Here is a 13,437-nt window from a genome sequence, read left to right as displayed (position 1 = left end):
GATAGTCCCATCAAAGAAAAATGTGATATACAATATAAAATAATTTACTAAATAATGTGATAATAGAATAATGGTTTAAGTTTGTAAAATGTATATTTAAAAACATTATTACTTATTATTGCTCATCTTCCACACATCAGACGGCGTCTCTCTGCTATCTGCCTCAACATAAAACTTATAGACTATAGACCACTTCGCAAGATACACTCATTGAATTTAACATTTTAAATCTCATAAATATAATTGAAACTTTAAGATATTAGTTTATCATTTTGATTCGGTTAAAAATGGTCTGTTAGTTGCATTTTGTTCAACTATTGTGTAGTGTTAAAAAAATGAAACAGGAAGTTATTTTGGATCAGTGTTGTTTACGTCATTGAAAGTGGTCTATACGTAACTGTTTGATTTTTATAAATTCAGTTGTTGCAATATATTGCGATATTATAAATATTGGTTGTATATTGTGTGATGTTCTATATTTTTTTATTTGAGCTCAGTTTTAGTTTTTATTCTAAATATATCACCGAGTCATAAAGGAATTAATATGTTATTGTTTGTTGACCCTGATTTAAATACTGTACAGTATCTCCAGGTTATGTTTTATCCATTTGTATTATATATATTAAGAAGTCTATTAGGTGTGAACGGTTGATAACATGCTAAATCCCCCTGTGATTCAGAGATGATCTCATGTGTCACAGTAGTGGGGATCCGGGGGTCTCAATGTTCCTGTGGTGGGCGGCAGAAAACTGTGCGTGTGTTTCTATACGCCGCAAAAGTCTGTAACTCATGAATGAGAATACAGGACAAATGAGACACATCAGATTTTTTATTTTGTAGTGCATTGAAGATTTACAGTATCATTGAATCCACGAGCTCACTGTTGTTCCAGTTGAGCCGTAGAGAATCAGATCAGGTGTTCTCTTGCTGTCGGACCATCTCAAGGACGTATGAGTGATTGGCAGGTTAAATTTAGGGCTGCTTTGGGACCCTGAAGAGGCCGATAACACGCGTCTCTCTCCTCCGGCCCCATGTGTGTTTATGAGAAGTGCTAACTGCAGAGTGAATCTCAATTATTGATGACACTGACAACTGTAATTGCTCGAGCTACAAATAAAGATGTTATGACATCATCATCGAATTCCCTTCCACACGTGACCTCTGACCTTGGAAAGGGATGATGATAGATTATAAACAAGATTTTTGTCTGATTTATAGATGACACGATCTTATCTGCTCTCTCTTTCCCAGTGCTCGCTCGCTCTTTCTTTAGCGTGACTCTCTGCCCACCTCTTATCACACCGGGAGGCCAGAGAACGGCCAACGCACGCACTCTCTCGCAGTCGCCATGACGACCTCGGCTCTGCGGCGACAGGTGAAGAATATTGTGCACAACTACTCGGATGCAGAGATCAAGGTTCGAGAGGCAACTTCCAATGACCCCTGGGGTCCGTCCAGCTCGCTGATGTCAGAGATCGCCGAGCTGACCTTCAACGTGGTGGCGTTGAGCGAGGTCATGGCCATGGTGTGGAAACGGCTCAATGATCACGGGAAAAACTGGAGACATGTCTACAAGGTGTGACACGTGACAGATGTGTTAAGAGAATCTCTTCTAGAATCAGAAACGATTCGATGAGTTAAAAAAAGATTAATTGACTCAAAAAAAGATTCATTGAGTCACAAATGCTTTATTGATTAAAAAATTGTTCGTTTAGTCAAAAATAGGTGAATTGAGTCCAAAAGAAATTCATCGTGTCATGAAAAAAAATATTCATAGTCTCACTGTCCATCTGCTCTAGGCTCTGACACTGCTGGATTATTTGGCAAAGACGGGCTCCGAGCGGGTCTCCCAACAGTGCCGCGAGAACGCCTTCACCATTCAGACACTCAGAGACTTTCAGTTCGTGGACCGGGACGGGCGGGATCAGGGCGTGAATGTGCGCGAGAAAGCCAAGCAGCTGGTTGCGCTGCTCAGAGACGAGGAGCGCCTGCGTCAGGAGAGAGCGCAGGCCCTCAAGACCAGAGAGAGGATGACGGGCGGCGGAGGGGTTGGAGGCGTTCCCCCCGCATACCCCAGCAGACGCAGCAGTCAGCCCAGCATGGCAGCGCTGTACGGGGAAGAGTTCACTCATTCCAGAGGATCACAGTCTTCATTTAACTGTGAGTGCACACACACTTTAAGGTGGATAAACAGACATATGCTTAGGTTCTGACCTCATTGTTGTGAAACCACCTGTCACTCAAGGGGACACACCTTTAATTATGCATAAGTTTTAATATCATTTAAACAGACAAATTCACCACCTCACAGTTGTCATTGCAAGGCAAAATTGCCTATATAGACCCAAATCATGTTTTGTACCAGGCAGTTAACATGTGTTTATCAGCTATAAAGTTTGAGCCAGTCTCTAGCGGCCCGTCGACGAATTGCAGTTTAAGTCACTTCCGTGGTTTCACGAGAGAGATGGGACGGTTGCCGCTCGATTAAAATGCGCAAAGCAGGAGCAATGAGACCCGACAAATGGAGAAGGAACAGCTCTTCACGGACCATAAAATAAATACTAAATTTTAATTTCCACGTGCGCATTTATGAGGAGAAAATTAAAAGGAAAAGAATGCTTTAAAAACGTAGAGACCCAAATGTTGACATCTGTAATGTCATTAATATGAGCTTAAATTTTTTTAGTGTAAGGTTGACAATTGCGTATCTGTTTGTGTATTTCAGCATCGTCTTCATCGCCGAGAGCGTCTGATTTGGAACAGACTCGACCTCAGACCAGCGGAGAAGAAGAACTACAGCTGCAGCTCGCGCTGGCCATGAGCAGAGAGGTACACACACTCAAAGTTGTCTCTTTCATAGTGTGGCAGAGAAAGGTCCCCCACGGAAAGTTGTGAACACCAGTCACTTTTTACCTTAAATGGACGATCAACTTAGAAATGAAAGAGATTTTATAATGAGGGGTTGAACATAAAGTTTCTACTAGAGCTGCACCATTAGGACTAAACCCAAAATTGTTGATTATACACCTCGATATTGTAATTGCAATTATTATCGATTAATAGATTCTGCAGTAATGTTTTGAAATGTTGTATAACTTTCAGTGAAGCAGCTGCATGCCATATTCTTTCAAAAACATCCAAAACAAAAATAATTATGTAAATAAAATATTATTATGGTTATGAAATTAGAGTTATGTTGTTAGTAAAAAAAGCCAAAAAGGACACGTAAGCGTATTCATTTTTGAAGTATCTGGTTCCCCACAGTATCGGGTGCACAAAACACTGCCAAAATTAGCACAAATGGGCAGCTGTAATTGAGGCTTTTGCCGATTATGTAATAGACTCTATGCACAATCGCGTCCACATTTGTCTCAGTCCGCTCTGTTAAAATGACGTTTTCCTTCAGGGTTTCACATAGGATTACGGCCAATGACGTGAGTCAGATTATCCAAACACTACATCATACACCGACAATCAAAAAGGTAAAAGGCTTGAGGCTATCCGTTTCAAGCTACATTCACAAATATGTTAAAAAACGAAATAAACTTTTGCACTTAGGCATAATTCACAGAGGCACTCACCAATGCTCAGCTGTAGTGCTGTCAGTTTGAAAAGAATTTTGTTATCATATCCTTATCAATTGGTGACAATTAACCTCAGCCCTATGAGAGCGGAAGGGGCTTAGCTGGCTGAGATTTTAGCGGGCGTACGTCATCACAGTGTGCATGGAGTCTATCGTCTCACCTGTAATTGTAATACTGATTTGTTTTCTGATAAATTGTGCAGCCCATGTTTGTACATTGTAAATGGTCATTATGTCTATGGAAAGATGTGAACACACGTGTGTGTAAAAGTGCAAGGAATTGAGAAGGTGAAATAGGAAGATGAACTTATTTGTCTTGAACCGATGTTCTTTTCTTGCTGAGGAACATGTTCATGTTGACAGGATTGAGAAGATGAGGGGCTTTCACATGTGCTGCTTTGATTCGGTCGACATGTGATAACTAAACTTGATCTTCTGTGTATTATGACTGTAGCGCTGTAGTCATGGAGATGCAGGTGGACTCCAGGTGGCTCTGTGCAGGTGTCTGAACAACCTGCAGTGGATGCTTACATCATTTCAGCAAACAAGTTTGAAGTTTTGTCAAAGGTTCTTGAATTAATATTACAATTTAATAGTTGGCTATTTTTCTGATGCATAGAAGTAGTCTGGACATTATTACACTGCGGCACTTTAAAGTCCCAGTGAAATAAAAAATGACAATGCCTATTTTTTCATGAAATATTTCAGCATTCATTGTAAATAGTTGTGGGGCATTATCTTTTTTTAAAAACCGTGTGCCCTCATAATCTTCAGTTAAAATCTGAAAATGCACTTCCTTCCTGTAATGACTATCCATCTTAAATGATGTGTGTTTGGCGGCTTGGGCGGGGCATCTGTTAACTCCTCCCCTTCAACTGTTTTATACATCCGAAAGCCACGGCCACTATTTTTCTCATTCAAAATTCCATTTCACTTGGAAATGTGTCAAAATACTGAAGTAAAAACGATCACAATTTCCTTTCACAAGGACTTCAAGACATCTATGCTGTGTTATGAGTGGCTTACCTCATCTCATCTTCACCTGTCACCCAACTCCTAACTGAATTTGTCTTTTTCACTAATGATCTTTCTCTCTTTTCTTCAATCTAAAGAGTTTTGTGTGAGGGCCGCTGGAGATGTTCTGTTCATGTGCCCTTTTACTCCTTTTGCAAGTTCCTCTAACTATGACTAACTGAGCTGGGTGTAGGATTTTCCTGTTTTTTTTCCTTCATCGTGTTTTTTTTCTTTCCTGAAGGATCAGCGCACAACTCACACCGGTGAAGGTCAACTTCATAAAGTTCTGGAAGAGAGGGCCGAGAGAGATTCAGGCACTGGAGAGGTGAGAGCGAGTTTTCTTATTGATCCTCTAAGGTTTGTCATTGGCTGTCGAGTGCTGATCAATTTCTCTGCGCAGTCTGCCATGATCGATCTGGTCGATATATTTAGCCCCGCGTCCGCCGCGCCGGCGAGCGAAGACCCCTGGGATGCCCCTCCCATGTGCCCTGTGACCTCTGACCCCTGGGAGTCTGTTGGTCAGTGTCTAGACTGGATTTCTCTCCGATTGTGCTCTTTATGAAAATCAAACCAGTGAGAATGCTTATTTTATTTCAGCTGTAGTTCATTCCAGTGACCCTGGAAACGGAAGTCCGTGGAGGACGCGCCCCTCCTCCTGTAGTCCCGCCCATCATTGGGGCTCACCTTCAACCCCCTCTATGAATATAGCACAACAGGCCTGGAGGAGTCCAGCGCGAGCAGGTTTAGCAGGTAAAGAAATTGATTTGCATTGATGTCCCAATTATTATTATTATTTTTTCTTAATAGTGCAGAATAAAAACTCTTCATCTTTAAGTGAATAGTTGTTGTTTCAAAGATGATTGTTGTTGTCTTGTCATCTGTGTTTTCCCCTCCAGTTCCAGGTGGGAGGGACCCGTTTTGCATTCAGGAGGAGGAAGAGGAGGAGCTGCGATTGGAGGTGGAGCCTCAAGTAAAGCAGGAGGGGCCAAACCGTGTCTTCAGCCCTCGCTATGGGAGTCCAGCAGGTGCTCTTTATACTGATCGCTCAGTGTTCTAATCTGACCTTGTTCACTTTCTCTCTTACTTTCACAGACGTTGAGCACTTTACTGGTGTTCAAGTGAACGGCAGAGACAGCGACAGTCTGGAGACCTTTGACCTCTCTCGACTGGCTCCTCCTCTAGAGGCGGTGACTCCCAGACAGTGCCGCACCCCTGAGACCTTCCTCGGACCCACGGCGGCTTCTCTGGTGAACCTGGATGCACTGATCCCAAGCAACCCACCCACCAAGAGTAAAAACCCTTTCCTCACAGGTATTCTACGTTCACACATATATTACGGTGTCTGATGGGGTGTTACGATATATCATGACATGATTTACCACTGTTTCTCCGCAGGTCTGAGCGCACCATCTCCCACCAACCCTTTCCATTGTGACCAGCCGAGACTGACTCTGAATCAGATGAGACCCAACTCCACATCTCCTCTACCAGCTCATGCCCTGTCATACAGCGCCTCCCTCCCTCTGCCCCTCCTCCAACAGAAACCTCAATCTCTGCCCTCCTCCTACACTCAACCTCCCCATGGCCTACTGGACATACCCAACAACTTGCCCCAACCTCTACTGCCCCTATGCACCGCCCCGACCCATCCTGCCACCATAAATTCACATCAACAAAACCACAACCCTTTCCTCTGATAGAGAGATATGAAACCAGACTGATTGAAATCACTTCTTGAACTGGATCATCTTCCATTGGAAACTGGATGACAATATTATGTTTGGTGCAAACTGAAGGAAATTAATAGAAGAGGCGATTTGAACGCTACAATCTTACTGTTACTGAAGAACAATTTAGGCTCGAGTTTTGTTGTGACATACATTTATGTTTGCAAATGTCCACTTGCATTCTGTGCATTAACAAACATATGGATTATAGTATTTATATGAAGTAACAAGCTGCGAATAGAGTTCTAAACTGTCTTATTACCCTGATTCACAACAGCTTGTTTATAATGATAGATTATCGCATTATTTTTACGTAAGGTTCATAAAGTAACTTGCGATGTTGTATTTTAAGAGAGATGGCGATAGAGAGTCCAAATGTATTGATTGCAGTTTTAAGGCAAACATGAAGTAAAAAACGATGGTTTTGTGGTATCGTGCCGATATCGCGATTACAACCTTAAAAATGTGTTCTTTTAAATGTCTGGATAAAAAACGCTTTTCCCCCATTGAACACAATATAGTTTCTTTTTTTACCAACACAAAATAGCTGATACTTTGCGAAATTGTTAGCTGTAAAACTGTGACTTTGTAAAACCGTGGTATACCTTGAAACCGCTAAACGGCTCATGCCTTCTCCTTCACAATACAATCAGATCTCAATAGATCAAATTTTGCTTTGGAATATTGTTTTTTACTCTGAAATCTTATTACAAAGTTTGCTTTATTTACATGTATGCATTCGGCAGACGCTTTTATCCAACGCGACTTACATTGCATTATCCTATACATTTTTCCTACAACAATACTCTCTTCCCGTCAGCCCTCAGATACATGGGACTGAGACTTTTCAGGAGCATCCGATGAACCTTCACATCACACACGATAATGTTTCCCGCACCATCGTGTACTTTCAGTTTCCCTGTATCTGTGGATCCCTGTGAATGTTTGACCTAAAGGATCCGACACTGATTGTAAACAAGCTCCTCCTCCTCCGTGCCTGTCTCACCGACAGTCCCACAATGCACCGGGGCCTGGATCTCAGGATCGTCGCCCGTTAGAACTCACACATGCCGTCTGTCCAAATAGAGAGCGAGAAGAAATGTTTTATGATCTCTGGAGTGACTCTAATGCTGATTTATCCAATGCTGTTAATTCTCTTCTCTCTGGAAAATAATTTAAGAACAAGTACCAGCTGTACAGTTAATCTCTCCTGATGAATGTGATGGAGTTATTTCAGATTACCCAGGTATCCATTTATCCTCTGTGAATTAAATGTTGTATGTTCATGGCACTAATAAATGAATGTCACTTTTAATGCTTGTTATTTTTACGTTGAGGTTCTAAAATGGTTTAAACAGTGCAGTTTTCTTTCCATGTTTGGTCCTTTTTAAAGGGAAAATGAAAATGCTGTCATCACTTCCATACCCATATGTCATGTCAAACCTGTATGACTTTCTTCCTTCGGCAGAACACAGAAGAAGATATTTTGAAAGATGTAAATGACCAAACAACATTGAAACCCATTGACTTCCATTATACGAACACAAAACCTGACACCTGAGAAAAACATTTCTCAAAATATCTTCTTGCGTGTTCCACTGAAGAAAGAGTCACAAGGAGGAGTTAATGATGGCGATGGTGAACTATTTTGGTCTCTAGACCATGATAACACCCAATATGACCGACAGAGATCGCTTTTTAAATCAAGCTGTCTACATTTTGGAGGCCTTACGAAACCAGATTGAGATTTACATTTAGCAGACGCTTTCATCCAAAGCGACTTATAGAAAGTTTAGGGAGAAATAAAGCGATTTATCTTACAGGAGCAATAAAACTGTCAAGATAGAAAGACTTTATTCTATGTCTGTATAAGTAACTTTATGTGTGAAATCATGCATTGATATCCTCATGTGTAGGTGGTCTTACACTTTCATGACCGTGACAGATAGAGTGACAGGTTTAAAAGTTTCGCCGGACTAACATGTCTGAACCCGCTGGGTTAAAACTGCACTTTCAGTGGTTTAACAGGTTTCGCATGCACCTGTTGCTTTCTGCTGTAACTTAACAGACCTGCGATAATGTGTTTTAGATGTTTGTTGCAAACGTCTGCGTATGTTGTGTGTGGACTTGCGCATAACAGTCATTTCAAGCCAGTCTGACGTTTGTTGTTTTATTATTATTTTTAATTCAGATGTAAATACATAAACAATATAAAACAGTAAGTTTCAAAAACGTTTAAAAAGTGAAAGGTAAATATGATTCAATGTTTCACTCAATACGCAGCTGCCTACAAATATGTCATGAATGTTTGTGATGTGTTTAAACACAACAATCTGTAAAACATTCACCTTTCATTTCAGTGGCAAGTTCTTTTCCTCAGATTGCGGTTACTGAGGTCACTCATTTGTTTTCTTTTGGTGGCGTGTGCTCCACGTGTTTTCCTCTTCGGATGTTCAACATTCGACGTGGAGGCGGAGACTTCTGTCGTATCAGAAGGATGGGCGGAGCATTCATCTGATTCTGAAGATGGTTTTGTGGAGTTTGTGTTTGTTGGAGCGGGATCCATTTGATCTCGGTCAGATGTTGGTCTTGATTTTCCGCTTGGATCTGTCACAATGGACCGGGCCAGCTGACACAGAGCGAACGCAGCCGCTGTCTCTTCCTCTACGAGTGAATCGTTGCCCATCTGTGATGTCACGCTACCCACAATCCCCTGCTGAGATCGGCCATCTTCACCCGTGCTGCTCTGTGATTGGCTCTCTGCCTTCACAGACAGATTCAGAGGATGAGACTGTTGAACTGAAGCATCGTTCTTGATCTGAACTCTTTTGGATAGGTTGAAAGGACTCATGACATGATGATCAACACTGTTAGATTCTGTCTCTCTCTCTCCAAATGCTGGTGACCTGCAGAGACAAAAATAAAAGAGAATATTGTTGGTTTCAGCGGCAACAACATTAGCAAACGTTATGTGGCCCAAACGTAACTTTCGGTAGACCTCTGTTTTAACTTAATACAATACAAGAAAGTATTAATGAAAATTTATTTTAATAACAATTATAAAATAAATTGTTATATTATAACCAAACACAGACTGGAAGTTAACTTCTGGTCAGGTGTGTGCGTCCAATGAAACCATCTATACAATGAATCTAAAAATATGTACAACAATTGTTTACTTTATATAACTTATTAGCTTTTACATTAAAAAAAATTCACTTAAGAATAGCAAAAGTAACAAAAACTTATCCAATAATAATATAATACAATTTGTTGTATTTGTTTGAAAATTAAGGGTGTCTACAGTCAATTTATTAAAATAATAATAAGCCATATTTATTTTATAAATATTTTTTATTTATTTATTTATTCATGTGCATCAAAATTATATTTATCAAATGTTTCTAAAAAATATGTATATTTAAAATAAAAAAATGATAAAAATAAAAAAAAACTTCAATTTAAAAACCAGATGTTCTTTTCCCATAAAATAGACCATATTTGATCTTACCTTTCAATGCCTTTAATTTGTCTCTGACCATCTTTATTTATCTGTATGGCCACACCCCTCTCCTCTGATTGGCTGTCGAGCGCTACCACCTCATCCTCTGGCTGCTGGTAGCCATGGTGAGGGCATGGTCGATCTGGCAATCCAGCAGCAGAACATCCCGTCTGTGGACTCACCTGAAGCTCTTTTCCTTCAGTATTCAACCTGAGCTCTCTCCCGCTCATGGCATGCCGCACTCTTGAGAAATCTTCTGCTTCATATCTTGATGTCATTGAAAACCCAGTAGTCATATTTGGCACGTGATGGGTTTCTTCTGAGTGCGGGATAAAATAAGGCACAGCAGGGTGGGTTTGATCATTCGGGCTATAACCCGGAGTCAAAAACGTGTGATAGTATCTAAAATACTCCTCAGGTGACGGAGAACTCACTGGCACCAGTTCTCTCAGCGGGCCATCCAGGGCGTACGGGAGGTGTGGGTGAGGCGGGGTTGGGCTGTAATATCGGGAGTAGAGCGGATGCAGAGAGATGGGAACGCCGTAGGAATAATATCCAGGAAACACAGCGCCGTGATAGGACAAATCCAACATCTCTCTGTCCTTCAGATGTGGTTTGTGTTCAGGACTTAAAGAGCTGTGTGGAAATGAGACCGGGGGTCTCCAGACAGCCACAGGGCTGAACACATGAGAAACCCGAGGGAGAAGAGCTTCGGGTTTATACACGGTTGTAACGTCTGAAGATGACGACACAGACTCAGAGCGATGTCGCTTTGGAAGATCGGCCTCCTTCTGTGTTTTCTTCTCGCAGGATTCATCGTGATTTAAAGTGACATCATTCTGGGGAGAGGGTTCAGACTCGTCTCCGCTATCAATCACTTCCACTTCTCTTGACACGTCACTCAAGATTGTGTCCATTGCAGACGGGATGTTCGTTGCGACAGAAGAGTGAGATGGACTTCTGCTTTGTTTGTCAGTTATGGAGATGGAGATCTTGCACAGGTTGTATTTCATATGGTTGAACAGGTGGGATTTCTGGTTGCAGGTGAAGGGACACTGGAAGCACTGGTATCTGAACGGCTTCCCGATGGGACGGGGGATGTAATGAGGCTTCTTCGGCTTGCGGTCTTTGGCAGAGATGCTCATCCCGACGGAGAAACTGTCGATGAACCTACAATGACTGAATGTGGTTGCTTGTACTGCCTTTAAAAGAGAGAAATAAAACATTTATTAGACTAGAACTTCTGTTGATGTGCTGGAGTGAAACTCTGTTGTGAAACTTCTATTGTGTTCCTCTCACGGCAGATCATTTGAATAATTGTTGAAATGTCTGCGTTCACGTTTGAATAAAACTCGTAAGTGTATAGGAAACTTTAGCCTGAGGCTTTCAGGAACCAGCGTTAGCTTCGCAACAGTGCTTGTAAATCATAGTAACTAGTTCATTTGCATCTAACTGTAGTCTTGCGCTTCATTTTCAGCTCTTGTTTTTCTGCTCATCTCATTTTACGCTTAGTTTAGACTTAAATCAGCTTTTAATTCCCGCCCATCTCGCTGTCATAACTCGTCACTCGAGTTCCTCTGGTTCCTGATCGTCAGACGTAAGCGGGCCAGACTGAGATTAATGGTTCCTGCTGTCAGCTCGGTTAATCCTGTGTTTGTTTTAACTAGTTCTCAGTTATTGCTCAAGCTCATACGTTTATATTTACTTTTAAAGAATAAATGCAAGTTTAAAAGAAGTCGTTTCATTTGTAAATGCAACGTGAAACTGCTCCATCGTTAGATCCAGTACAAAGATGAAGCAAAAATATAGAAAAGGTTACAAATAAGTTTCTTCCAATGTGTGTCAGTGCATTGATCGTTTAAAATTATGACGTTTTTTCAGAAGTGGCTTATACAAAGTTACCTCAGTTTCACAGCAGTGAATATAACATTCAAGCACATTTTAAATGTATTTATATGTGATAATTATACTTTTTAACTTTTGTTATTTAGCATGTTTAACGCTGTTCTTGATTTAAGCATCTTTATCTAATGTTATCACCACTTTTGCAATGAAATCTCATCTCGTAATCTTCGATACATCTAAAATTCACATTCATGTAAACTTTTGTTTTATTCTTACCGCGACGGCGTGTTGGATCAGTAGATCACCTTGTGTCCGGATGTGTTGAACAGGTGAAGATACATAGAGTCATGTCTGCTGAAGTACTCGTCTGTTAGACTGGCTCGACCTGTCTGACGGGGACACACGTGAAAGGGGCGGAGATCAGCATCAGTTTGTAAAGCCCTGAGGACACGACATCAGCTATGATAAATCCAGGACTGCGGGTAAAGAACAGCTTCAAGTGTGATTATAAGATTACTCATACATATGTAAAACATTTTGCCCTCCACCAACCGATGTATTAAAAGATCTAATTTGTGATTTACTCCTATAAGTATTATGGTACATTTCATCTCCCACATACCGCCCTTCCACATTCTCTCGAACAAAAACATTTTATAAGGTCATTCAGTAAACTTCACACTAACCTGGAAAAGCTTGAGTGCAGATTTGAATGAAGAGTGTGTGTTAGTGTTGACAGGTTGGCATGAGCAGAATGTGGCTGATCCTGATCTTTCTTTGTCTCGAGGGCACAAACATCTGCGTGTAACCTAAGGTGCTGTTGTGTGGGATATTTGAATCCCACACTTGCATCAGCAGGTGTAAAATGTCTACCTCGTGCTCTCACTCGTATGTCAAAAGAAGTGCTCGATGGGTGAACAGGTAAGGGCGGGTGAGAGCAGACGCGGGCAGGTCTGCACAGGCACATGTACAGCTCTAGAGGTCCTGCCGGTGAGATATGATTATTTCACCAATGAGGACTAGTGAACTCTCTTACACTTTTTTCATACGAAGTGTATTTTAAGCATAGATTCAGAGTAGATTGTCATAACATGTGGAGCCTGTGCAGAAAACCATTCATTTATGATAATGAATTAACTGAACAAAGATGATTTTTTACAATTCTACAGAAATAAGGAATTTAGTAATAATGCAAAACGTGCCTTTTGATATTATTAATAATTATGAAATATAGGAATGTTATGTTTACATTTGTTGTGTAATACATTTTGAACAAACAGTTTAAATGACAAATACAGCTGCTGCTCTCTGGTGGTAAGGTGCTACAGTGGAAGCGATCTCTGTGTGGATTTAATCTCATTGGTGGAACAATAATCTGATTATTGTTGTTAAATTATTTTGGTCTTTTTGTTGTTATAGTTAGTCGTATTGTATTGTCTTTGTTTTAATGTTTTGTCTGCGTGTTTCAAACCACAAAATAAGTAAACATTGCCGCTGCCGTACACCTATACAACAAACAACAACGTACGTGCCCCTGTAAAAACGACGCAATCTTAGGGCATAGCGTGAACCTCATACGTTTTATTTTTTTTACGTACACAAAATGACGGTACTTTAGTACAGTAGTGGTCTCAGATAACTCAGTATATATTCATAAATAGAACCTGTTTACGTGTCTATAAACGTGCTATAATGTTACATTTGCCGCTAGTATCGGTTATTTAGCGTTTCGTTTCGGTTTCTTGACGTGATCACGTGCTTCAGTT

General features: G+C 40.8%; 2 protein-coding genes across 3 annotated transcripts; one reads left to right on the top strand and one right to left on the bottom strand.

The window, feature by feature from the left end:
- Positions 1-1,348: 1,348 nt before the first annotated feature.
- On the top strand, positions 1,349-6,294 carry epn3b (epsin 3b; the record flags this gene model as incomplete). Its single annotated transcript, XM_079461561.1, has 9 exons — positions 1,349-1,576; positions 1,800-2,160; positions 2,726-2,829; positions 4,839-4,922; positions 4,998-5,115; positions 5,195-5,347; positions 5,494-5,622; positions 5,690-5,908; positions 5,993-6,294. 9 exons carry the CDS (start codon positions 1,349-1,351, stop codon positions 6,292-6,294), a joined length of 1,698 nt encoding a protein of 565 aa, XP_079317687.1.
- Positions 6,295-6,997: 703 nt separating this feature from the next.
- LOC306897492 (zinc finger protein 750-like) lies at positions 6,998-12,566 on the bottom strand. Of its 2 annotated transcripts, none has more exons than XM_079462298.1 (4): positions 11,948-12,036; positions 9,836-11,028; positions 8,673-9,230; positions 6,998-7,487 (listed from the first exon to the last, which is right to left on the bottom strand). In XM_079462298.1, exons 2-3 carry the CDS (start codon positions 10,969-10,971, stop codon positions 8,681-8,683), a joined length of 1,686 nt encoding a protein of 561 aa, XP_079318424.1. In that variant the 5' UTR covers positions 10,972-11,028; positions 11,948-12,036; the 3' UTR covers positions 6,998-7,487; positions 8,673-8,680. The 2 variants fall into 2 exon arrangements, with proteins under 2 accessions (XP_079318424.1, XP_079318423.1); XM_079462297.1 differs by lacking the exon at positions 6,998-7,487 and adding an exon at positions 12,358-12,566 and having other exon boundaries at positions 8,509-9,230; positions 11,948-12,060.
- Positions 12,567-13,437: the final 871 nt, after the last annotated feature.

This window comes from Barbatula barbatula (assembly GCF_947034865.1).
Source record: "Barbatula barbatula genome assembly, chromosome: 8".
In the NCBI taxonomy this organism is placed as follows: Eukaryota; Metazoa; Chordata; class Actinopteri; order Cypriniformes; family Nemacheilidae; genus Barbatula; species Barbatula barbatula.
The sequence above is the reverse complement of the archived record's forward strand: the minus strand, read 5'-3'. Positions and strand labels throughout refer to the sequence as shown.

Bases quoted from the DNA above. Each gene is read 5' to 3' on its own strand.
- LOC306897492 (XM_079462297.1), bottom strand. From the start codon at position 10,971: ATGAGCATCTCTGCCAAAGACCGCAAGCCGAAGAAGCCTCATTACATC. The intron at 9,231-9,835 runs GTAAGATCAAAT...TTGTCTCTGCAG, and splicing joins CAAATTAAAGGCATTGAAAG to GTCACCAGCATTTGGAGAGA.